Source organism: Pyrus communis, chromosome 15, assembly GCF_963583255.1.
Source record: "Pyrus communis chromosome 15, drPyrComm1.1, whole genome shotgun sequence".
In the NCBI taxonomy this organism is placed as follows: Eukaryota; Viridiplantae; Streptophyta; class Magnoliopsida; order Rosales; family Rosaceae; genus Pyrus; species Pyrus communis.
The window spans coordinates 1,745,456-1,771,417 of NC_084817.1; the positions used below are offsets into that span (position 1 = coordinate 1,745,456).

A 25,962-nucleotide genomic window follows, 5' to 3' on the forward strand; every position below is an offset into this window, starting at 1 on the left:
ACATTTAATAAGCAATTAGAGAAGAGACACGAGGATCGAGGACCAGCACGCGACCCAACTTTTTATCCATCAAAGTGTGGCTACAATTGAGACAAAAAAAGACTTGCAACATAACTCCTGGATATAGAAAACTACTTCAAAGTCTTCCTCATCCATGGCATGGCAAAACTAATACGATAAGATCTTGTTAAACAAGAAATTAAGCCGAATAATTAGAGCAATAACAAAGTCCTCCCTTCACTACTGACGAACGATAATCATGCAGATATCTGATCTAGCTAACGCTAGGAGCCTAAGCCTGTTTCATGTTTATACAAATCTCACTTAATTAACACTTAAGCTTAATACTAGACTTAATCTCCCCTTAATCTTCAGCTGCTGCCCCTCCCTCCCCTCCTTCTCCCTCCACGTTCTTAAAAGACAGACCTGTAGCTATGGCATTAGTAGTAGCAGCGACGTCACCCTGCTTCTTAATGGTGTTTTTGTTGTTATGCATCCAAACCCTAAGCACCTGCCTCTTCACTCCCACCTCCGCACAAAACCTCTCCACCTCCTCCTCATCCTGCTTCTGAATTCTCCACCCAACCTTCTCCCCAAACTCCATCATCCTCTCCTTCTGCTCCACCGTGAACTTTGTCCGAAACCGCTTCTTAGACGAAGCAAACGGCGGGACAGTTCCCTCAAAAGCATTCAGATCCTCGCTCGAACTCTCCGTCCCTCCTCCGCTGCTCCCGAACGCCACGTTCACAGGCTGGACAATCGGAGGCATCGCGTACTTCTGATGGTGGTGGTGGTGGTGGTGATGGTGCAAAGCCGAGGAAGGCGAAGGCAGCGGCGGCGGAAGCTGAAGCGGACTCAACATTCTGCTCGACCTTCTCGACCCGGGACTGAAGGCCGCCGTCTCCCCGTCCACCTCCTTGCGGTGAAAGTTGCGGTGGCAGTCGCACGCCGCACATTTCAAAGCCTCCATCGTCCCCTCCTCGCCGCTCGGCATGAACTCTCCGCAGCCGTCGAACACATTACCACCAATGTTCGCCGCGTGGTTCTTGAGGCACTCTCTATACCTAACAACTTTTGCCAACGACTTGGGCCCCCCACCACCGCCACCGCCACCGACTCCGGCTCCCTGTGGGGCCACCGGGGTCCCGGATAGGGCACGATCCGGATCTGGGTCGCGGATCAACGGCGGCAACGGGATAGCAGCTGGGTGGTAGTTGTCTAGGGTTTGGTGCTGGTGATGAGGAGCAGTGGCAGAACCGTAATTCCCAGTGCCATTGTGAATCCCAACTCTTCTCTTTTGCTGGTGATCTGCTGCTGCCGCTGGCGACGGCGATGATTCTTTGGTATTTAAATGAGCATAGCTTAGCGAGCCTGACGTCCTCATTTCGTTATCTTGTGCCCTAAAATCCATGGATTTTTTGATTTTCTCTCACAAAAACACACAATCTTCAATAATTTAATACCAAAAGCTGTCACAAAAGCATCGTCTCATTGATTTCAAACGAGTATTTGTGTACTTTCTTGGGGTGCCGAGTCCTCCTCTTGTTAATTAATCTCTGCTGTTCTAAAATAACAAAAAGAAAAACACAAAAAGGCAGAAATATGTTTCAAATATATGACAAAATTAGAAGCCATATATATAGCTATGTAGCTAAATCTTTAAATGTATATCCATCCTGCTCCTAGTATATATAATCTTGTCTCGAAGTTAGTACTAAATATTAGGGTGCTAATCCCACCAAAACCCATGTCGTAATTTTCAACTGTTCTTCTAAAAACACAGCTTTATGGAGAGAGAGAGAGAGAGAGAGAGAGAGAGAGAGAGAGATGAAAGTACTCACAGTTTGTAAGAAAGAGAGAGAGAAACAAACAGCTGCAACAGCATATTTGGCATGACTGCTTGAACATCTATATGGTTTTAGAGAGAGAGAAAGAGAGATAGAGCTAGACAGCTGGGTTTGTGCTGGGTTTAGGCTGGGTTTGTTCTGGGTTTAGAGCTGGGTCCATTGCGATGTTGGTGCTTCTGTGCTTCCAACAAGAGACAGGTTGGTTGCTTGTGGTGAGGCCAGTGGGAGGGATAAGAGTCCAACCAAACCAACTAGTATACCAAGTAAAAATAGAGAGAGTAGAGAGAAAAACTGGAGAGAGAGAGGAGAGGAGTGGGAGGGAGGAGGGGTGCGTAGTGTACTACACTGCACACACTGGCTTTCTCCCTTTGCAAGTTTGCAGATTACAAAACAACCGACAACGTCATGTTCAGACCTCTCCCACGCCCTGCCACAGTAGGACCCATCCCTTACCCCTCAACCCCTTCCTCCCCCTTCCATTATTGCCCCTGTTTTTGCCATTTCTTATCTCAACACACCTCACCTCTCAAATGACCCAAACTTGCCCATTTCCAGCAACCTTTTGATGCGACGTAAGCTTTGCCTTTGATGATCGTCACTTTTTGCTTAATGTTTCCTTAATTAAACACATACGAAGAAGACTAACCAACTTTTTTTTTATAGGCCATAAGGATACTACTGATTGATTGGTCAAATTATGATTTGAGCTGTTGAATGGTTTGAGCAACGACTTTACATATATATATATATATATATATAGGAAATCTTTAACAGAAGAGAGATTTTTTATTTTTTATTTTTTAAATGAAGTTTAGTTGTGGGGTTCACACTACATCGAACTTTAATGATCCGAACTGTCTATGTTTCAAGTTGTACCTTATAAATCATCCTTGCAAAATATTAGCCAAATCAGATATGTTTAAGACATCTAATTGGGTTCAAATAAGTTAACAAATACTTTGTTATATAAGAAACAATGAAATTTTATCTTGATAATTAAATAGGCAAATAGTTTCGGATTGAATTGAATTTTTGCAAGAATGATTTATGAATAGAGACTTACAAAATAGACAGTTCGGATCGTTGAAGTTCGATGTAAAGTGAACCCCACACCTAATCCTCATTTTTTGAAAAAAATGGAAATCCCTTTGCATAAAGGGCCTGATATGTATAGTCTATGTAGTTTTCGTTGTCGCAGTTTACAAATCAACTTGTGAGAGTGACAATGCGAGGGTAATTGGACTTTTGGATTTGTAAATCTTATCTCTTACTAGCTATACATATTATAATACAAACAACTAATTTATCTTAAACAATTACAGTGATCAATAAGACAACTCAGATACGAATAATCTTCATGTGTTAGCAATGACACAAAACACATGTTCGAAATTTGACAAATAACTCAAACAGTACAAACACCACGAACGTGCACTTCCTGTGCTACATTTGTTGAAATTGTAAAGAGATTAAATCATGATCCCTGAAATGCAACAATTAAAGCTTGTATTTTGCTAATTGTTGCAATTCAAGAATGACGACTTAGTCTTGAACATTTTTTTCTAGACAAATTAACGTGCAGTGACAATGTGAGGAAAAATTAAACTTTTCAAAGGTGTAAATATTAAGCTTTCTTAGTTATACATATTGTTGTGTAGACAAATGATTTACATGAAACAATTAATCACAAATATCCGACGCGAATAACGTAGCCCATATGTGAATAAAGCTTCATACACTTACTAATATAGTACAGACAACTTACTTATCTAAATTGATCATGGTGATTGAAAAAGGCAGATCAAAAGCCAATAGATCTTCATACACCAATTATAATACAAACACCTGGCTTATCTAAAGCAAACACGGTTATCGAAAAGACAGCTTAGACATGAAAAAATATGCATTCATCCGTTATAATACAGACAACAGACTTGGTTAAAAAAATTATGGTAATAAAAAAAAAGATAGCTAAGATACCAATAAGTCTTTATTTGTCCGTCATAATACAAACAACTGATTTACCTAAAACAATCACTGATTGAGAAGATAGCTCAAACACAAATAAATCCTCATACGCTCGATATAATACAAGCAAATGACTAATTACCTCAAGCAATCAAGTAATTGAAAAAGACAGCTTAGATGCCAATAAATCTTCATGCAACTAACTTACCTAAAACAATTACGCGGTCAAATTGCATCCATACTTTCATATCTAACTGATGTGGGTTACAATTAATAGGATTATTCCATGCAAAAATAACTAAACAAAGAAGGGTGAAAGTGAAAAGTACTGTTAAAGTGGTCTTGTCGTTTTTCCCTATCTCTCTTCTGTCTCTTTATCTCTCTTAATTTCAGTCTGTCTTTCACTAACTCTGTGAGTCTGATTCACATTCAGAAGCATCAAGGAGCTGAGGAATTGAAAGGGCTAGCGTGCGGCCTTCTGCAACGCTCTGATCTGATCATACAACCACGCTTGCCCCAACCAAATCCAATACCATTGCCTTTCCTTTCTCTCATGCAATCGAAGGCTCCCTCCCTCCCTCTCTCTCTCTCTCTCTCTCTCTCTCTCTCCCCACGTCTTCCTTGGTACTTGCCTTTCCCTCTGCGATAGCTACCTGCTGCTACTATTCATCTGTTTTTCTTTTCTTTTCCCTTTTTTCAGTCCAGCTTTCCCACCAATTACGCTCAAATTTTTTTTTTTTTTCTTCCTTAAAAAATTAATTTCAGACTTGAATTTTAATGCACCTTATATGTTTTAAGGAACAGAAATAATGGAGAAGATGAATACGGAATCTGTCCTTCTATTTTTTCTGGTCAGTGATATGTTCCTTTCTTAACCAAACTAAGCAGTAAAAACAGTAGCTTTATTATTATCCGGTAAATTAGAAGTAGAACGCACAAACACATGTAGGTTTCATTTCGGTATAAAAAATGTGATAAGAGTAACATTTTTGGATAAATTAAGTCACAATGATTGTACCTCCACAATAGATTACTGGCATAAAAGTTACCACAATGGTTTAGTGACATCTTCTATATTTGTAAGTGTAAAATCTTAAGCTCAACTTAAGTAGATATTAAATTCGATACTAAATAATGATTTGACTCATTGTGCGACTTAATGTTTATGTTTTTTATTTTTCGAAACAATACTTTATAAGTTTGGGATAAATTATTTAATTAATTACTATTCAAATGTTTATACATGTGTTCGACACAACTAATATGTGATAAATTCAAAACTCATGTATTATAATATAAATGTGTATATAATATCACATGTGATCCTAACAATTATGCACATAAAAAGTTTTTTAAATTCTACATTTTGGAGGAAAGATCCTAATTTTCGAGAAATTTTTTAATATGCTAAAAATAAGATCGGTACATCAAGTGTCATAATACAAGTAGTTGATTTTTTTTTAAGTATCCAATCACTTGTATTATGACTTTAATTCACCCGAGACATCTTTCCGGCAAACTGAAAATTCTCTTCTAATTCTTCCTACTACTTCGTTACCTGATGCTACTTCCATGGCTCACAAATTTAACAGGACGTTACTCAATTATGTTAGGCACGTCAGGAGTGTGATTATTTAGATACAAAAAGAGAAAACAATATCTAATAATAGCATGCTGCAAGCATGACTTCCATAACTATAACTCCTCCAATTTATCTGCAAGGTATTTTACAGAATTTTAGGTCTGAAATAAAAGATTGTTATCCTTGGAGTAATTTTTATTTTTTGATCGACGGCCCTTTCATTTGGCACCAATGAATCATTACGGTCAACTTTCGCTAAAGCTCAACGGGTGACTCTTGTAGCTAGTCTTCCTTTTGTCTTTGCACTCGAGAAGTGAAATTTAGTTTAAGTTACACAACAAGGAGTTAGCCATAATATTTTGGTATTGGATTCACCTCTCATTGGAGACAAATCTAAAACCTTTTTTGAGAGAGGGTTTGATTAAGTCATACAATGGATAACCTAATTTAGTATCGAATTCGTCATCTTCGAGATTCGAACATAAGATCTCTAATTTACAATTAAAGATGAATACTACCAGACCGTAATACTAAACATTTAAAACCTTTTACTTACAAATCAATGTAAATATCACTAGACCCTGAAGGTAAGCGGGAATAGTCTCCAAGTTCAGGAAAATAATTGATACAAACCTTAAACACGCCGTTTCATGTTTTGCCACTGAATCACTGATCAACGGGTAACTGAAGAGGTCCTACACCCTTAAAAAAAGGGGTAACGGTCCTACAAATGTGGGCCCGAAAGATTAAAAAATATACAAAGCGTAAAAGCCCAACTCGTATAGTCAAACAAAAGCTGTGAGATCTAGTCTTTCAACGGTTCTATTGGGTCCACGGCCCACTATTTTTAATATTAGATTATTGATACAACCACCAATCACTATCAACCTGGGAGACAGATAGGGCCAATTACAGATTTTGTCACTCCTGGGGTCGTATGCAATTGATAATGATGTATTTTCCAAAAGGGCATTTGGGTCCTAAAGTATTAATTATTGATTAAGGTTGGGGTAAATTACACAAAACTACCTTAATTATTGGTCTCACGACATTAACAATGTCATACCTCATCTTTAGAATTTGGTCTAATGTTATACCTTCCGTTAGCTTGTTGTGAATTTCTCAGTTAAATGCTGACGTGGCTTAATCCGGAACCCACTTTCCATTAAAAAATTATTAAAAACTAAAAAAAAAAACGTTAGCTTGTTGTGAATTTCTCAGTTAAATGCTGACGTGGCTTAATCCGGAACCCACTTTCCATTAAAAAATTATTAAAAACTAAAAAAACAAAATCATTTCATATTTTTTAAATATTAAAATAATAAAAAAAAGTTATTAAAAAATAAAAAAAATAAAAAAAATAAAAAAAAAAAAAAAACCTCATTTCGTTCCCCCCCCCCCCCCCCCCAACTCTCTCTTCTCCCCCATCTTCATCTTCTTCCCCCTTCCTGCAAAGAAGGAAAAAAAAAAAAACCCAGTTTGTCTTCCCCCCTCCCCACCCCCTCTTCCCCCCTCCCCACCCCCTCTTCTCCCCTCCCCATCCTCTTCCCTCCACACCCATTCCCCCGATTTTCTCTATGCCCAGGTTCTCCACCCACATAATTGACCTGGCGAAGGTTTCCCGATTCCACCTCAAACGGGATCTGGGTTTTTTTTTTCTTTTTGGGTTGCAGGTAGTGGGTGCGAGGGTGGATGCGGAGGGTTTAGAAAAGACGGGAGGGGGGAAGAAAGGAAGGGGGTCGGGGAAGATGAAGATGAGTTTTTTATTTTATTTTATTTTTTTTTGGATTGCAGGAAGGGGGAAGAAGAAGATGAAGATAGGAGAGAATAAAGAGAAGGGTGGGGGGTCGGGGAAGGGGATGAACTGTGGTTGTTTTTTTTTTTTTTTTTTTTTATAACTTTTTTTTATTATTTTAATATTTAAAAAATATTAAATGATATTTTTTTTAGTTTTTAATAATATTTTTTTTAATTTTTTAATAGAAAGTGGGTCTTGGATCAAGCCACGTCAGCAAATTCACGCCAAGCTAACGGAAGGTATAACATTGGATCAAATTCTAAATATGAGTTATGATATTGTCAATTTTAAAAGATGAGATATGATAGTGTTGTGAGATCCATAGTTGAGGTAGTTTTTTGTCATTTACCTTTACGGTTATTTATGGTGATAACTTACCTATTTTGTTAATCACTTAGCACTACAGTTTACGATGTATTTCTGCAGATGTAAGTAGAAGATTTTAAATTTAACTTTGTGAATAAAGAGTATGGTACTAAATTATTGTACCTAGTCTATTGTGTGAATAACTTAAATTTTTATTATATAAAAAGATAAATGAAATCTTCTTCCTTCTTTTTTTTTTTTTTTAACAAACTATAACTGTAGTTGGTGAAATTGTTAGTTTTTAAGGAGAAAAGAGGGTCCGTAAAGATCGAACCCTCACCAAGATGCGTAGGCATCATTGCTTTCCATCACTGCGATCAAGAATCATCTGCAAAAGAAAAATAAAGTTAAACTTGCGACTTCTTTCGTCATAGCACTAAATTAGGTTTTTGAGTTTTCTTTGTGACATTCAATACTAGACATGGCTATGGTTATGATAAGATTCTCAAAATTTGTATGCACTTACAAAAGGACACGCATTGCATTATTACCAAATCATGTCAGAGTAAAACTATCGTGTTCTGACTTGTCGAGAAAAAATTTATCTGTGTAAATATTTCACTAAAAGTACGAACTAGTTAGTATTAGAAAACTCATCAACCTTATTCTAACATATAATTGTTGGTTTAATTTATGGTATATTCTCTCACAGAAAAGATTGCAACGAGGGACGAATTGAAGCATTTGATCAGAGCGAAAGAAAGATCTCCTTCCTCCCTCACGCCCCGACGCCTCAAGGAGCATCACGCTTGATCAAAGAAAAACAAAACGAAAAGGCGTCGGGGCGGCGGCGTAAAACTCGGTAATTTCCAATTGTAACTAATGGGGTGACCCAAATGATCCATGAGCTTGGGGCCTTCCGGACATCATCACAATTTCCACTTTTTGATCATTTGGGCACAAAACATGAAGATCATTGGCATCATCCTCAAAATTTTGAATGCAGAATTGGATCGAAACATCGTGAAGGCACCGGTACCTTAGCATTAGCGAGCAACCGTGAGAAGCCGAATGCAGAAAAAGACTCCTCACTGAAGCTCATCATGTGTAACAGAGAAGCAGACTGCAAAAACACCATTAGTCTTGTCCCTCGAAATTTAGTTAACAATATGCGTAAGGAACAAAAATGCACAAGGGCTGTTTTGGATACTAGGGCAAAATCTAAAGCAGCTAAATTATGGCCTCAGATGGTGAATCTACACCCACGCCGAGTGCTGGATAGCATCCACAGGTGAAGGGTGTTTTCCATGTCTACTGAACCTGCAGGCGTAAAGGCATTGATGCATTGCATTCTATCAAGTCCTACAAGAAGTCCCGTCGCCCACTTAGAATCGATGTTTTCTAAATTGAAGACGATAAAACAGAGCACAGACAGTATTTATTCAATCCCAAAACATAATTACTGAATAGGGTTCAACACACTCTGATCCTTGGAAGGGCTTGAATGTCACAGAGCTTCCGGCAGCAAAATTTCCACAGGCGAACTATATTCTTGCACTGCCCAAGCTGAGTTTAAAAAAAGATGGCGGATGGACCAACAAACAGCTCAATTCCACTCCCGATCAAGGTCCCCAGGTACAGGCCCTGCATCACATGGCATGGAAAAGGATAGTTCACCGTGAATGCATGCCCCATTCCTTCCATAAAAAGCAAAACAATTAAAAATTTTACATACATACATTTATTTCATCAAATAGCTAAATACGACGAAAACTGAACTATTGCTAAACTAATCCAGAGTTCATACTCAAAATAACAGTTACAGAAATCGGTGGTCACTGCAATCAAATAACAAGCAACAAAGAAAAACTGCAAATGTTGGTGCATCATGTAATATTGGTTCTAGAAAATCTACCACTACTACCCGCTGAACCAGATACAGGGACAATAAGAAGAGATTTTCGCAGAAGACTAGAATACAAATAAAACAGGACCCACAAGCAATGTTAAACCAATAGTTCTTACTATCGTGCATGGTCCTCAATTAGATTATATCGACCAAAAAAACTCTTAGGGCTCTCAGCCTCTAAGAAATTTCTTCACAATAAACCAATAGTAACAAAAACTGGAGAACGGCACAACTAATAGCATATATTGGTCAAAATCCTAAAACCATCAACAAAAGAGAAAACTTGCAAAGACCTGCTGACAACAGTGATGGCTGTAACTAGTTCTTCTACTTCTATACACCTTTACCTCTTTGGAATACTATGGCTCTCACTGAGAAACTACAAACATATTTCATAATTCATAGATCAGGAAAAAAAACCAAGCAACTAAGCTGATGTGGATAGACTGGGAAACAACCTACGTATGCTCCTCAAGTGTTCCAAGATGAAGAAAAGGAGCTGATACATTAAGAGGCTGAAATGGTAGAGGAAATACTTTGGGGTCTCAATAGGGAAAGGTTTGGTGTAAAGAAAGGGAATTGACGAACACATTCTGATATATTTCTATGGCAAAAAAATTCCAACTTTCGCATTTTGGATAAATGCGGAAGCGCTGAAATGGAAAATACATTAAATTCAAGCGTAGAAAGAAGTTGTGGCCTATTTGAGATAATACAGAAGTAAACAAACTTGGGATAGTACATGGAGAATAAAAGACAAAGAAAGCTCAGTTTTTAACCTTTCCATTTAAAGGCATTCACGTAACGTTTATCAAACATGTAACTATTAAAAGCATTCACGTAACGTTTATCAACATAGCTACATTTTATAAAATCTATGCCTACCATTAAAACCCAAAAGAAAGAGTGATTGTTATCTTCTTACATTTAGCATGATGTACCAGGGCATGTTTACCTTCTGTTTCAGTGGAAGAAAGTAAATTTGACCTAAAACTAAATTTCGCATAACATGTTGACACGGTTCTTTTAACAAAGGTAGAAGTGGCCGAATTTCCTTTCGCTTCTCCATTACACCAACAAAGAGACACATGTTGTAACGTTAACTAAATGCCCTTAGCTCTAGGTGGTTTTTCAATCAAACAAGCATGGAGGGAACATGAGAGATGAGTGTCGAAGGTGTACAGAATCTTCGAAGTTTCACTTGCTTCGCGCTATGACAATGTTATAAGCACATAACAAAACAGGCAACGTGTTACAAAGTAGTAGGGAAGCACAACTTCAACAATAGCTCAACTCTACAATTGAACACGAAATTACAAAGAATAACAAGTTGATCTAAATAAATAAAATAAAAAAACGCTTCAGCAACGATCGGGCATGCTACACTCCCAGAGTAAGACATAGTTCCGAGAAAGTGAAGCGCAACTTCAACATTGTAATATTCTCAAGCAAACACAGTAATCATTCAATAAGTACAAGACCCGGCATTTCGAGTGAACACTCCTAAAAGACACTAAGCACAAGCATCAAGCAAATGGATTTATCTGGGTATTAATTAAAGTGAAAGGGATTAAAATTTATCTGGGTATTAATTAAAGTGAAAGGGATTAAAATTTATACCCAATATTAATAAGACTGCTGAAGGAATCCATAAGCTGCTGTTGCTGGGGATGCTGCGAGTGCTGCTGCTGCTGTTGTGGCTCCTGCTGCTGAAGCTGCTGTGGTCGCAGACTCGCACCGGCCGCACTCGAAGGAGCCCCATTTGATTCAGAAAATCTCCACATATACATCGTCGCTACTGACCGGTAAGGCCGCCACTTTTCGCACAGATGCTCCATCTGCGACGGCCGAGGCAGCTCCTCAAGACTGTACAGAAGCTGAACACCTTTTCGGATTCCGAGGTCGTTGATCGGAAGCACGTCGGGCCTGTGCAGTGAGTTAATCATGAACATGTGCACCGACCAAGACCCGATCCCGTTGACCATCGTCAGCATTGTGAACAACGATTTGTCGTCCATATTTACAATCGCCGAGTCCGATAGAATGCCGTTCTGGTACTTCCGCGCCAAGTCGTGGAGGTAACTCGCTTTCCGGCCCGAAATTCCGATTTGCCGGAGCTGCTGCGGCGTCTGGGCGAGCACGGTTTCGGGTACGACGCAGGCCTCGCCGCCGCACAGCCCGATGAAGCGCGTGTAGATCGACGTGCCGGCCTTGTACGCGAGTTGCTGGTAGAGAATGCTGCGGGTTAGGGCAAGGAAGGGGGTGTGGAAGTTGTCGAAGGTCGGCCGCGGGTGGAGGTCGATCAACGGAGCCAGGAGCGGATCGGCGTTTCGGAGATAGCGAATCGCCGTCTCGATCTCTCCCTCGCAGGAGAGCGGCCGCGCTACAATTTTGGGCGCCGAAACGGTGCGCTGCGGAACGGTCTTGATCTTGGAAGCCTTGGTGGCGGCGACAGGTTTGGGGGCTTCCGGTACGACGACGATTTGAAGGGAGGAAGCGGGGTCGGCGCTGTCGGGCGAGAGCTTCCGGATCTTTCGGGGGCGGAAGGGGATTTTAGAAGGTGGGGAAGAGGTCTTGGACGGAGCATTGCTCAGCTCGGTGGGCGTGGGGCCGACTTGGGCGATTGTGGTATCGTCGATGGAGTCATGGTGCGGCGGCAGCTTAGTCGGAGTCGGAGCTTGAGTCGGAGTCTGGGGCTGGGCTTGGGTTTGGGTTTGGCCCTGGGTTTGCTCGCCCATATGTGGTGAGTGTGTTTCAAAACGAATGGGTGGGTGGGTTGACTGATTATACTTGCGGCGGTCGCGGTGGAGGAGTGCGCGGTGGTTTAGGAGGAGGATTGAATTGAAGACATCGGAAAATTGGGAGTGTTTGTGTAGAGAGAGAAAGAGAGAGAGAGAGAGAGAGAGAGGAGTGCAGTTTAAGAATTGACTAACGAGTTTCCGAACGAGTTTAAGGGACAAACTCAGAAGTCATAACTCACTCGGACTAAATATCCCAACCAAATTTTGGGCAAGTAAGCTGTAGATTGGGCCTTAAACATCCCAATTTAACAGGCTTAAACCTAAAGGTCTTGTCCTAAACCGGACTAAATCAATTTCTGGCCCATTAGTTAGACTTTCTAATGATGTAAGGGGTGCAACTCGACGGGTTGAACGGTGTAGATGGTCAACCCAAACCTAACTTAACATTCACGATTTGGATTTGGGTTGGATTTGAATTTATGCTGGGTTTATTTAAGTTCAGGTTTCAATTGAGTTTGGGTTTACTTAGATTGGGTTTTTGTTTATCCAACTTTATCGAGTTTAATCTTATAACAGCTTGTTTTGCAAGACTATTTAAATTTTGAATCAAACAACATCAATACTAGCTGAAATTTAACTTTACACATCATCATTCATGCAAAAGTAAACCAAATAGTGTGGAGTCCATTTCTAATGTTTCTACCATGGAAAGTTAAAATTAAAAAAGAATACTAAAGTTTCAACTAAAAGAAACGTAAGAGTAATATTATCATTCATTCAATGAAACCAACAACAAACTTCAAAGTCATCCTAGAACTTGTACGAACTTATATAATATGAAACAAGATGGATAATACATGCATGAGAGAACTTGGGTTGAGGTTGTGTGTTTGGGAGAGTTTTTATTTCATTCTGACCCGCCTAATCAAGTTTGAAACCAAGTTTGGCATAGATGAATTCAGGTTGACCTAACTCAAATTGCACCCCTACTTGGTGTTACTAACATATGTTTTTTTTTTTTTTTTTGAACAACGATATTATCTATACTAAGGAGGAGGGGGTAGACTAAGCTTCACAATGAGCTAGCAATAGTGTGGTTCAAATTTTCCTTTAGTAATAATTAAACATAAGACTTTTTACTTACAAGTAAAGATTAGTAACAACATGTAGTGATGTATTAAACTATGGATAGATGACAAAACAAATATATTAAAGACATAAGATAATATTAATAAATAAATATAAACCTTATAACATGTGAAGATTTGTAACAACATGTAGTGATGTGAATGTCATACGAAATTTTATAAATAGAAGTGAAAAGTTTACACATGCGATTCTCATGCAAGGTGGTGCAGTTAAAAATAGTGGTTTTAATTTCAAATATCATCTCCTTGGCATAAAACTTAAAAAAATAAAAAAGGAGTTTAAAACTCGTTATATTATGACCAACGCCATAATACTTTTGTGTTATGTGTACATTTTTGTTCATATAATTTGTATCATTAATACGAAACACCATAATAACGACAAATCCGTAGTATAAAGGTCGTCCTCGTGTTACTATATCTATCGCTTCTAAAAGGAATAAAATGAAAATTGAAAGAACCTCACTAAAACAGTAAAACCATACAGCATATTACCAAAACTACACACACGTCACCAAGTAATTGACGACGCCCTCGTTCATCGAAGAATTGGACCAAACCAACTACCGGTGACAAATGTACGGCTACTCCAAAATGTTTGGTATCCACTTGCACCGTGCGTGCAAGTAAATTCGGAAGATGATCCTTTTTAGATTCACTTTGTAGAGATTCCTAACTGTTCATCGTATATCGTATAGTCAATTTTTGTCAGGTACTATTTGTGTTTAATTTTAAATAAAAAAAAGTCAAATGATTTCTGATCGCATGATGCATGATGAATGGCTAAGATTTAAGGATCTCTAGGATCCTCATAATTTGGATCAAGATGGGATCCAAATCCAGTAAATGCATTAACAACTTTGTTCCTGCAGTTAAAAAAATTTATTTTCGTACTGTTATTTTAAAAAAAAATTTTTAGCGAAATTTGTTTTTGAGATACGTATAATGCATCACTTTGATTCCCGATAATAAAAATTGATAGAAATGATCCTTAAGTTTGTCCACCATAAATCATTTTAGTCATTCCATGAAAGATCTGTCAATATCCTTGTTAAGTTGAAGGGTTGGACAAAAAGGCCCTTAAAAATATGGTCACATGGTCCTTTCACGTAAATTTAATGAGGATATTGACAGATTTTTCACATAATGATAAAATCTATGGTGAACAAACTCAGAGATCAATTTTTATCGATTTTGATTGTCACATACCAAAATGAGAAGTTATGCCAATTTTATAAATCATTTTAGCTAAAAAGCCTTTATTTTTTTTCAATCTTAAGATTGATAATTATAATAAACTATATCAATTTACACATGAGTCTCAAACATAGACGTTGATTGTGATTCTTTTGGAATGATGCCTCTCAAACTGAGGACTGTTAGGTAGAAGATTAGAACTGACAAATCAAATTGATTAAACCAAAATTGTAATCACCTTGTATTATTTTTTTAATAAGTTAAAAATTGTTTGTGAATTAGGTGGAATTTCTGATTAAACAAAAACAATAGGGTCGAAATTAGTAGATAAGTTTAGTAGCATGCAAAAGCACGTGGATTGACTGTTTTTATTTTTATTTAATTGGTAGGTACAAAATAAATAATTAATAATAATTGAAGGAGAAGAATCCACTAGCTGAAAGAGATATCTGCAAGTGCAGCTTGATGAAATCCAAGGGACGGGCAATGATATACCACTGGCCTACAATTACAAATATCAACAAATTAAGGATTGGTTTGGGATTTAAAATTGATTAAAAGTAATTTTAAAGAAAATATTTATGAGTTTTAAAAGTAAGTGTTTCCAGCGAGAAACATTAGTTATGTGTTTTTATGTAAGAAGCACTTCAAATATTTTTGCAAAATTCACTTGCGATTTTACTAAAAGATTATTTCAAAAAATATTTTCACAAAAAACAAATCCTGAACATGAACCCTAACATTTCAATTAACATGACTTCGATTTAATTAACATTTAAAAAGATAATCTCTATCAACAAAATCAAAATCCTTCTAAATTTGGTGGGAGAATATAATTGACACACTTGAAAGCTATAGAAAATTCCAAAAATATATTTTGACAAATAAACATGAAAACATCACCAGATTTCGAGGTTATAAATTGGGAGAAAATTTTCAATAGGACAACTTGATCAACCAATTGATCCGATTATACTTGCAAGGAGTGACATTGGGTGCATGGTGAGTTGTATGTACATGATTTTGAAAATCTCCAATGGGGAGGGCAAATTCCTCTATAAATATGTTCGATCTGATCAATTGTACAAAAGATCAAACCATGTGCATAGTGAGTGGTACGGATATAAAGCTGAAATTTTAGGAAACTTTAATGAAAAGCTCCCGATATTGTTTATTTTAACGAAAAATCACATTTTTACACTAAAATGTCAATCCTGCTATTGTTTACTTTACCATTTATTTTGTCCTTATCGTTAAAACTCAAAGTTTTCAAGCCATTTTCATTAATTTTTCTTAAAATTTATACTACATTTTCATTAATTTTTCTTAAAATTTATACTAATAGAGGGGACGCATTCTCTTATATTTGACCATCCAAATGATCAAGCTACCATATCAAAATTCTTTACCAAATAAACAATTAGACACATACTCAACATAAAAATTAACTTCGCATAATGCTAGAGATGCCAACTAATATGTATGTATTTTGTTTATTCTTATTCAAACACACTTTAAACCTGATTATTCACCAAAAAAGTAAAAAATATCATATTACATGCCATATCAATTTATAAAAAAAAAAAAATTAAGATAGTAATTTGGTAACTATTTTTTGGTCCTAAATCTAAATTACTTATTAACAAAATTATCACATTACATCGCGGTTGTTTTTTTGTTTTTAAATCTAAATTACTTATTAACAAAATTATCTTTGTCAATCAAAAATAGAGAAAAGAAAATTTAATCTTCTACTACAATATAAAATCACGAGCAATAAATTAAGGGTATTGCTATCTACACACCTATTTTTACTTCTCACATATTTCTCTCAATTTTCGATGGTTAGATCAAATAAATTGAAGAAAATCAATGACCAAAATTACCCAGGGTGAATAGGAAGTAAAAATGAGTGGTGAATAGTAATATCTTAAAATAATTTCTCACAAACCAAATTTTACAATTTTTTTTAAAACCTCGCCCATATATAATATAAAAAGGGATCCTCTCCAGATCCCTTCTCCCTAATCCTCCTTATCAAACAATCTGGATCCTTGAAATTTGATTCAACAACTAAAGTTATTATAACTTTTAGAGTGAATATCTGTTTTAGATAGGGATCTGAAGATGATCCCTTTTCATATAATCCTATTAAAAAAAAAAATTCTCTCCTTCACTTTCACGTTCTATCACTCTCCTTCTCTCCTTTCCATTTGAAAAACAAAAATAAAAAAAATATTCAGACACTCAAAGTGTGAATGACGAGGCCACGAGGATTGAGGGCTAACATGTTGTTTCACACAACGACGTGGCAGAAGGAGAGCACGGTGGCACAGTCATCCCACGAGACTAGTGGTAACGACGAGGATTACAGTTGGACATAAATCACGGCAGTCGCACAACACGAAAAAACATCCCATTGGCTATCCATCTGTTTTTTTTTTTTTTTTTTTTTTCATTGGCCATTTCATCGACCACCTTCCGCGCGCGGCGACAAAGCTCTGTGTCTCTCTCTGTTTCTCTGATCGGAGAAGGCGAGAAAAATGAGTTTCCGGGACGACAATGAGGAGGGGAGGGGAGATCTCCGGAAGCCCTTCCTCCACACTGGGAGCTGGTACCGCATGGGTTCCAGGCAATCCAGCATGATGGGCTCGCAGGTGATCCGTGATAGCTCCATTTCTGTTGTCGCTTGCGTCTTGATTGTCGCTCTGGGTCCTATCCAATTCGGCTTCACCGTAAGCACAGCTCTTCTTCATCTTCTTCAATTGTTTTCCGCCATTGGAGAGCCTTGAGCTATTGGGTTTTAGAGACGCTGAGCTTTTCGATTGCAGAGAGCTCACAAAAACAGAAACTTGAGCTCGATTTTACTTTCTTTGTATTCATATCTGCTGAATTATGAATCGCATTTTTGGGTTTTGCAGTCTGGATATTCATCTCCGACCCAGTCAGCAATCATCAAGGATCTTGGACTTACAGTATCAGAGGTTCGAATCTCAGTGTTTCTGCGTATTGGGTTGGTTTTTTTTTTTTTTTTTTTTTTCATTTAATTTAGTTTCTTACTATTTTTTATCATCTGGTTCAGTATTCGCTTTTCGGTTCTTTGTCGAATGTGGGAGCTATGGTTGGAGCCATAGCCAGCGGTCAGATTTCTGAGTATATTGGGCGCAAGGGGGTAGGATTCAATCACTTGTTATTTTCCTTATTACGCATCTTTGTTTAATTCTAATCCGGGGTTTTGCTAATTACAGTCTTTAATGATCGCGGCTATTCCTAATGTTATCGGTTGGCTTGCCATATCATTTGCCAAGGTGAGTTTTCGTAACTTATCCAAGTCTATTGGAAAGTAGACTTGTGAAGAATGCAGTCAGGAACATGCTGTTTGATATCATTCTTTTTGCAGGATTCTTCTTTTCTCTACATGGGAAGGTTGTTGGAAGGATTCGGCGTGGGAATAATCTCCTACACGGTAATTTCGAGTTGTTTCAAGTGTTTCTGTTGTCGAAAAATGTGTAGTGTGGAACTGTGAGAGTACTGATTTGGTTGGATCATTGCTAGGTGCCGGTATATATCGCTGAGATAGCACCTCAAAACTTGAGAGGTGCTTTGGGTTCAGTCAATCAGGTTGGCTTTGTTTAGTAGCTAATTCTTACTGCGAGTTAACTTTTAGGAGTTACTAACGTCTGTTTCTAATCAGATTGTTTAAAATCCTTCTTCTGTAGCTCTCTGTAACGATTGGGATAATGCTGGCTTATCTGCTTGGACTTTTTGTTCCATGGAGGATACTTGCAGTTCTGGGTAATCTTCATAAAAAGTAACCGTGGTGTTCACATCACTTGTTTTTACCTCTCATGGATGTAGTACTTTCATAAACTCAATTTATTTGGCAGAATTATGAATTCGTTTGCTTGCTAAAGGTAATTAGAAATTTGAGTACATAAAGGACATCTTATACGATCTTTGAGGGAACACGTCATGCTATTATTAATTACTTTCAGTGAAAATTCAACTTCTTATCCTCCTTTGAGGAAGGAAATTAATTATTTGTGTACACTACTAACAGAAGATTTATGTCCGGGTAAAATTTTCAGGAATATTGCCTTGTACGATATTGATACCTGGGCTCTTTTTCATTCCAGAGTCTCCTCGATGGCTGGTAAGTTCAAAACCTCTTGATCACAGTTAGGAGGACCTAGTAGTAAGTTCACAAAAGCCTCTTGATCACAGTTTTGTCTTTTTTGGTTTTGATCTCAACAGGCAAAAATGGGTATGACAGAGGATTTTGAAGCTTCCCTGCAAGTTCTTCGAGGATTTGATACTGATATCTCGGTTGAAGTCAGTGAAATCAAGGTACAAAGCCATAATTTCCTGATAATGGCATTAAAAATATGCTATGACCATATCACTCTTTGGAAATTCAGCTATGTAAATGATTTCCTTGGTGTGTACTGGGCAGAGGTCTGTGGCATCATCAACCAGAAAAACAACAATTCGGTTTGCAGAACTTAAACAAAGAAGATATTGGCTTCCTTTAATGGTATTTGCTATAGTCCAAAAAAGTTGATTCTCTAATTTACTGTCCTCTAGTCCAAAATGTGATCTATATGTCGAAACCTAATTGTTTTCACAAACTGTTGCATTGCAGATTGGAATCGGTTTACTTGTTCTTCAACAACTAAGTGGAATTAACGGCATTCTATTCTATTCCAGTACCATTTTTGAAACTGCCGGTAAGTTGCCCCTCATATATGAAAGAATATAGTTGGGATGCTCTACGGAACCATATTAATACTTTCATATCATTTGTTACTTGTTTCCTTTGACACACGAGGCACCAGGAAGTGTGTATATGTACATCCTTATTATTGTGTATTTAGCACACTCATAGATACCTGTATTACATGTACATAGTGAAAGGCTGACTTGAAGTCAGATTTATTTTAATCTGAAATTGTTCTTATTAGTTTTAGTGTTTGAACAGGGATTTCGTCAAGTAACGTAGCCACAGTTGGTCTCGGTGCTGTTCAGGTACAGCAAGAAGATAACTTCAGAATTTGTTTCTTCTCTCACTCAATATTCTCAGTTTGTAAACATAACAATAATTTGTATGCATTTAGGTCATAGCGACTGGCGTGACTACATGGTTGGCGGACAAAGCAGGCCGTCGTCTTTTGCTTATTGTGAGTTTGACGTCTTTTTTTCCATTGTCAATATTGAGTCACTTCTATATTATCTGTTTGGATTAGATGGAGAAAAATCACTCTTTTCATTGTAGATCTCATCTGTTGGAATGACAATTTTCCTCCTCATTGTTGCGATAGCATTCTACATAAAGGTATTGAATCTATCGTATTTGTACAAATATCTTAAGGCTATGTGCTTCTTTTGCGTATATTCTCAAAAGGAATTCCACTGATCGCAGGATTTTGTCGATGTTGATTCAAATATTTATAGCATATTGGGCATCATATCAGTGGTTGGAGTTGTGGTATGTTTATATTTTTAATATCACAAGTCAAAGGACGGTGCTTCTTCTTTTTTTCCTATACGTAATTTCCATTATCTCACACTGGTTTTGCAGGCCATGGTAATTGCATTCTCTCTGGGTTTGGGAGCTATTCCATGGTTAATAATGTCTGAGGTATGTCAATGATATAGTTGTATCAGTTGTCGAGTTTTGAGTCTTGCATCGAGCACGAAATTTTTAATCTTATAACTTGTTGCTGAATATTGTTTTGGAACATCTAATAAATTGTGAATTTGGCAATGCAGATTCTTCCAGTTAATATTAAAGGCCTTGCTGGAAGCGTAGCAACACTTGCCAATTGGTTCGTAGCCTGGGTGATCACGATGACGGCAAACTTGCTACTGGAATGGAGCAGTGGAGGTGTGTCCCCTCTTCTCTATTTCTCTATTCTCTGTCTCCTTCACTATAGCCGGTAACATGTCCAAATAAAACTGTGATTACATCCCAAATAATTCGGTCGAGCACCCCACTTATTGAAATGAATCAATGACGATGTCGCTGCTGCTGCTCTTGCTGTTATTTGCCCTTTTTCCCTCCTTGGTTGTACTGTTTAGTAGTTTTGTTCCTCTGTTACTTTTTTTCAGGCTAACATCTTTGGTTCCACTTTCAACAGGAACCTTCACCATTTACATGGTGGTGAGTGCTTTCACCGTTGTATTTGTTGCCATTTGGGTTCCGGAGACAAAGGGGAGAACTCTGGAAGAGATCCAAACATCCTTCAGATAAGTTTTTCTTTACCGTTCTTTCGTACAACTTGCTCTCTTCTGTTGCAAGAAACCAGTTCTGCAGTCCCATTTTGAGATTATCCCACGGGAACTGTACAAAGCGTGCAGTTTTCGTGACATTCTTCGGCCAGCACTTCGTGTTCGGTTGCTACATTCATTGCTTGTTTTGTATCTTTCAATAGATAGCTGTAAACTCACAGTTTTCTTATAGTTTTATTGAATTCATAAACTTTCTATCGCCCTCGATGTAGTTCTTGTATGTAAGAACTCGACGAGCTTCCATGTCTTCTCTGCCGGCAGATTTCTTCCGTCGTGAAACCTTTCCGGTTTTATATTCATGCCGGCGTAAAGATTTTGAATTCACAAAGACGAGTAAAGGGTTTATTTGTCATTGCAATTCATATCATGTTTTTCCATGGTTTAGTAGATGTTGGCGGGCAATTTGTAATGTGACTATTGTCTTTAGGACAACTTTAGGTTACTAGTCTGGGATACCGCCACTTGGGATTATTGGTCTGGAATACTGTCATTGGGGCGTAACTTTGTGAACGAGAGACACTGATAAAAATGACAGCAAACTCTAAAATTTGTAGGTTTTTTTGCCAAAATGGTCTCTAAGATTATAATAACCCCTCACTTTGGTCTTTAAGATTTAAAATTGATAGAAGTGATTTATGAGATTGTTCACCACCAATCATTTTTTTCCTTATGTGAAAAATATCTGTGAATTGAAGTAACCACCATTTGAAGTGAAGGAGTTGATTTGACAAAAATACCTTCAATTCAACGGAAATTTTCCACGAAAGGATCAAAATGATTGACGGTGAACAATTTCAGGGACTTCTTCTATCGGTTTTCAATCTTAGAGATCAAAATGAGGAGTTAGGCCAAATTCAGAGACTTTTTTTTAACTAAAAAACCAAATTTGTATTCTAATTTTAGGTTTAAATAGCCAAATCCCTTTTTTGGGGTTGTCTTGTTGACAAAATTCTATAGGCATGGGCATGGACAGCCTGCCCTACACATCACATTCAGAACACCACTGGAATAAATGGGCCTAGGCCCAAAGGTCCACTATTACATCTAGTTTGTGATTGGAATAACTGGGAAGTAATTGAGCAATAGTCCCCAACTTATCTACGAGTTATACTTTTAGCCCCCCAACTCATTTTTTTAGTTCATTTACTCCTTCAACTCGACCATGTTTTGCGCATTTACTACTGCTGCCGGCTTTTTCTGTAAAACGTATGGGTAAGAATGCAACTTTCGGATTATGTTCGGTGCTCCAAATTAACATTAATTTTTCACAATGCGATTCCCACTCTTGCATCCCAAATGAGCAAATACCCTGATATGTTACAGTAACAGTATACACTAACAACGCCATCACATGCTTCCCAACTTTCTCACATGGCACTCCATTACTAATTTAAAATACCGCTGCAATGTCACGCTTTAGGGATAAGAGATCATGATAAAATAGTGCAGTCCATAAAACAATTTAAGTAGACTCTAAAATATGTACCTTTCCAAACTAATTCTTCGTTAAATGAATTTAAATTTCGAGATCTGTGTCTAAGAGAAGAATCTAGGGCATGTGCAGCCTCTGCACATATACCCTCCTTCCAATATCCATGTCTCATTGTCTCTATTTTGAATGTAAAGATTCGAAATTTATTTAAAAATAGGTATTTGAAGAGTTGAAATTAGGTAAAAGCATGTGCAACAGTTGCCCAATTTTCAGGATATAAGGTTCAGGATATAAGGGCATAAAAATATCTAATAGTCAATAATTGCAGCCAACATAGACTTGCACCACACATAATATGAAAAACAACAGCTAATGCCAACTAAATGCCATCCTCACAAAGTCAATATAACTTTGAAAGTAGAGTTTTGTCCAGTATGGACCTGCCCATAGCATGAACCAGGATCTATGGCCTTTGGATCCTTAGGCATTGGATCTTTCGCTGAGGATCCCGCGGCCATGGATTCTTGGTCCGTTCTAGAATTTCGTAGTTGAAATTCAGAAGGCAAGAACGAATGCACTATCTACTGAGATTTAAAACCTCACTGGTTACAGATATAGATAAGAACACCAGAAATAAACCTACTCAATTTCTTGTCATGAACTCTCTTCCTCTAGTAATTGGAGCAAACTTTGTGAACCATATCAATATAGCATATACAAGAGTACACCTAATTAGATCACAAGCACAAAGGATGAGTATGAAGATCGTCCAAAGTGCGTAAAATGCTAAAATGTATGATATATGCATTGGAAAATTATAAATTTCCTCACCTATAAGCAGAAAACAGTGCTACTATCTTCAAGTAATTGAATACAAAGTAGGTGTAATTCAGCAGTGGTTATGTTCATGTGTCTGTGATTTATCGCTAAGGTTTTTTTTTTCACATCGTGAGTCCAAAAGCCAAGAGTTCAACATCAGCAGAGTTTGTATAATGCGGTAACACAATCAGAATTTTACGGTCGACACAATGTTCATCTGAATGAATTGGTTTTATTGACTATTTAAGACAGAGGTCCTGATACAAGCTGAATTAACTAAATCGAAAAAGTAAACTCTAAACGCTAACATATAAATAGAGATACATCCAACATGGTAAATTGGAAGCATTCTCAATACAAAAATAAGCAATGCTACAAATTGTAACTTCCCTGGACAAACGACTGAACATATGCGAGAATCGAGCAGAGAAAAATCACAGTTTAACATCAAGTATCTAATACAACAAAAACCAAATAAAGTACAAGATCAAGAAGTGAAAAATGCAAGATAGAGTGGTTAGGCTAGTAATGACAGATAACTCTGAATGGAGAGTCTAACCAGAATGATGTTCTTGAGCTAGGAAACTACTTTCACAGGATACGTGTCAATGCAGTCTTCCCAAGGACCATTACGAGATGCCTTCACATTCCGAAGCGCCTCCCAGACCGCACTGTTACATTTAAAACCACTTCCAAAGGCAATCTGCCAGATACGATTGCCCCTGCGGATCCTCCCCTTGGCCTCCATGTACGCCAATTCATACCAAATGGAACTCGAAGAAGTATTCCCAAACCGGTGTAAAGTCATCCGAGAGGCCTCAACATGTATAGGCAGCAACTGCAGGTTCTTCTCCAGCTCATCAATCACAGCCCTTCCCCCGGCGTGTATGCAAAAATGATCAAACGCCAGCTTGAAATCTGGGATATAAGGCTTGACATTGGAATTGAACAGCTTCTTAACCACAAGCGATGAAAAGAAAAGAAGCTGCTCGCTTATCGGAAGCACAATAGGTCCCAAAGTGGTGATGTTGGTCTTAAGCGCCCCACCGGCAATTGCCATCAAATCTTTGGACAAAGACACACCGGTCTTCCCCTTATCATCCTGCTCCTGATAAACACAACGAAAAGCTTTATCATCCGCGCCACGATGGGTCCTCACAACATGAACAAGCTTGTACTTAGCCCGCCTCCTATCAACGGACTTATTGGAAAGCAAAACCGCAGAACCCCCAACCCGAAACAAGCAATTGGGTATCAACATAGACTTCTTATTCCCAAAATACCAATTCTGAGTAATGTTCTCAGTACTAACAACAACCGCATAAGTATTCCGATGGATTTGCAACAAGTCCTTAGCAAGATCGACAGCTATAACCCCAGCACTACAACCCATTCCCCCCAAATTGAAACTCCTAATATTACCCCTCAATTTGTACTTATTAACAATCATGGCAGAAAGCGACGGCGTCGGATTAAACAAGCTGCAATTCACAACGAGAATCCCAATGTCCTTTGGCTTCACATGGGTATTGGCAAACAGATTATCCAGAGCACCGTACATCACCTGCTCCGCCTCCTCCCTGGCGGCAGCCATCGACGGCCGGGGAGGGATGTAATGCATCGCCTCCGGGACATAAGTCTCCTCGCCGAGGCCGGAGCGCTCGAGAATCTTGCGCTGGAACTCGAGCGACGAGTCGTCGAAGTCCTGCGTAAGGCGGGAGTGCTCCATAAAGCGCTGGTACGGTGCCTTGAGGTGATCTGGCGGGCGGTAGCAGGCGTAATCGACCAAGTAAACGGGTCTGGGTCGGGTCACGATGTAGACGGTCAACCCGAAGACGAGGACGGCGGAGCAGATGATGACGGAGACGAGATTGTACTGGAGGTGGAGCCAGAGTTGTTGAATGTCGTAAATGTCCATTTGGGAGGCTTCGATTAGGGTTACGATAATCAACGGGATAAAGCAGAGGGTTAAGATATTAGAGATCAAGTAATGGTACCCTAATTTCACGTACTTGAGATTAACGCTCTGGAGGAAATCGGGGAGCCGTCGGGTTTGGTGAATCCGGACCCCGACCTCACCGCCTCCGCCGCGCGCGGTGGCGACATTGGTTGCTCCGCCTGGGTCCATGGCCGGTGGCTCCGCTTCTGGGGGGTATGTGAGAAAGGTCGTCGCTCTCTGTGCTTGGAGGGAAGCGAGAGAGAGCGTTTTGAGAGGGGTATTTATAAATGGATGTGGGCCATGTGGGGCAATGGGGTATTACCGTATTAATATAATTATGGTGGCGGCGGCGGCTGGTGTACGGCGGAGGACGGAGAAGTTGGAGATTCCCGAGCTCCTAAAGGGAGTGGGGAGGGTTTTTTGTGGTGGGAGATGAGATCACGAGTTGAGAAACGGGACAGCATGATTGACCTTGACGGTTAAATAACCGTTACGTCATACGTGGGAAAACTGGGGATATATAAATGGAAAGGACTCCGGATATTTTCTTTTTAATCCAGTAAATCAAGGTATTCGCGTCGTTGAAAATTGATTTAACGAATACAAACAGGGCACACTTTAAAATTTATAATAACTTTAGTCGTTTGATTAAATTTCAACGACACAGATTTCCTGATTTGGTGAATTAGGAGGAAATGATCCAGAGAGGATCCCTTTCCTATATAAATAGCTGGTTTCGGGTAATAAATTTTTCAGTGTACCGATAACACGTTTCAGTACACAAAGTGTTATTATATAAGTGGTTGGATATTTAACAAAAATTTTAATCACTTGCTTTATGATACTTGGAATAGCAGAATATGTTCTCGCACACTGAAAAATCTTTCATTCCCGTGACTTGACTAATCAAACGAAGATTTTATTTTTAATAAAAGTTAATTTTTTTATTTCTTTCATAAACAAATTTCTTTGGGTAACCTTTTTCAAA

At 38.3% G+C, this 25,962-nt stretch overlaps 4 protein-coding genes across 5 annotated transcripts; 1 reads left to right on the forward strand and 3 right to left on the reverse strand.

The window, feature by feature from the left end:
• Window positions 1-25: 25 nt before the first annotated feature.
• On the reverse strand, window positions 26-2,204 carry LOC137718647 (zinc-finger homeodomain protein 2-like). The gene is made up of 2 exons (XM_068458197.1): window positions 1,842-2,204; window positions 26-1,564 (listed from the first exon to the last, which is right to left on the reverse strand). The coding sequence occupies exon 2, from the start codon at window positions 1,409-1,411 to the stop codon at window positions 365-367; it is 1,047 nt and encodes a 348-aa protein (XP_068314298.1). The 5' UTR covers window positions 1,412-1,564; window positions 1,842-2,204; the 3' UTR covers window positions 26-364.
• Window positions 2,205-8,886: 6,682 nt separating this feature from the next.
• Window positions 8,887-12,329, reverse strand: LOC137717443 (alkylbase DNA glycosidase-like protein mag2). Of its 2 annotated transcripts, none has more exons than XM_068456820.1 (2): window positions 11,031-12,329; window positions 8,887-9,198 (listed from the first exon to the last, which is right to left on the reverse strand). In XM_068456820.1, exons 1-2 carry the CDS (start codon window positions 12,146-12,148, stop codon window positions 9,108-9,110), a joined length of 1,209 nt encoding a protein of 402 aa, XP_068312921.1. In that variant the 5' UTR covers window positions 12,149-12,329; the 3' UTR covers window positions 8,887-9,107. The 2 variants fall into 2 exon arrangements, with proteins under 2 accessions (XP_068312921.1, XP_068312920.1); XM_068456819.1 differs by having other exon boundaries at window positions 8,887-9,145; window positions 11,031-12,283.
• Window positions 12,330-16,938: 4,609 nt separating this feature from the next.
• On the forward strand, window positions 16,939-20,981 carry LOC137718843 (sugar transporter ERD6-like 6). Its single transcript, XM_068458375.1, has 18 exons — window positions 16,939-17,231; window positions 17,418-17,480; window positions 17,579-17,668; window positions 17,745-17,804; window positions 17,897-17,962; window positions 18,052-18,117; window positions 18,216-18,291; window positions 18,585-18,649; window positions 18,751-18,843; window positions 18,950-19,030; window positions 19,139-19,223; window positions 19,475-19,521; window positions 19,611-19,673; window positions 19,769-19,828; window positions 19,916-19,981; window positions 20,075-20,134; window positions 20,266-20,380; window positions 20,634-20,981. Exons 1-18 carry the CDS (start codon window positions 17,040-17,042, stop codon window positions 20,744-20,746), a joined length of 1,461 nt encoding a protein of 486 aa, XP_068314476.1. The 5' UTR covers window positions 16,939-17,039; the 3' UTR covers window positions 20,747-20,981.
• A 1,476-nt stretch (window positions 20,982-22,457) lies between these two features.
• LOC137718842 (3-ketoacyl-CoA synthase 4-like) lies at window positions 22,458-25,412 on the reverse strand. The gene is made up of 2 exons (XM_068458374.1): window positions 23,595-25,412; window positions 22,458-22,944 (listed from the first exon to the last, which is right to left on the reverse strand). The coding sequence occupies exon 1, from the start codon at window positions 25,161-25,163 to the stop codon at window positions 23,613-23,615; it is 1,551 nt and encodes a 516-aa protein (XP_068314475.1). The 5' UTR covers window positions 25,164-25,412; the 3' UTR covers window positions 22,458-22,944; window positions 23,595-23,612.
• Between the last annotated feature and the right edge of the window lie 550 nt (window positions 25,413-25,962).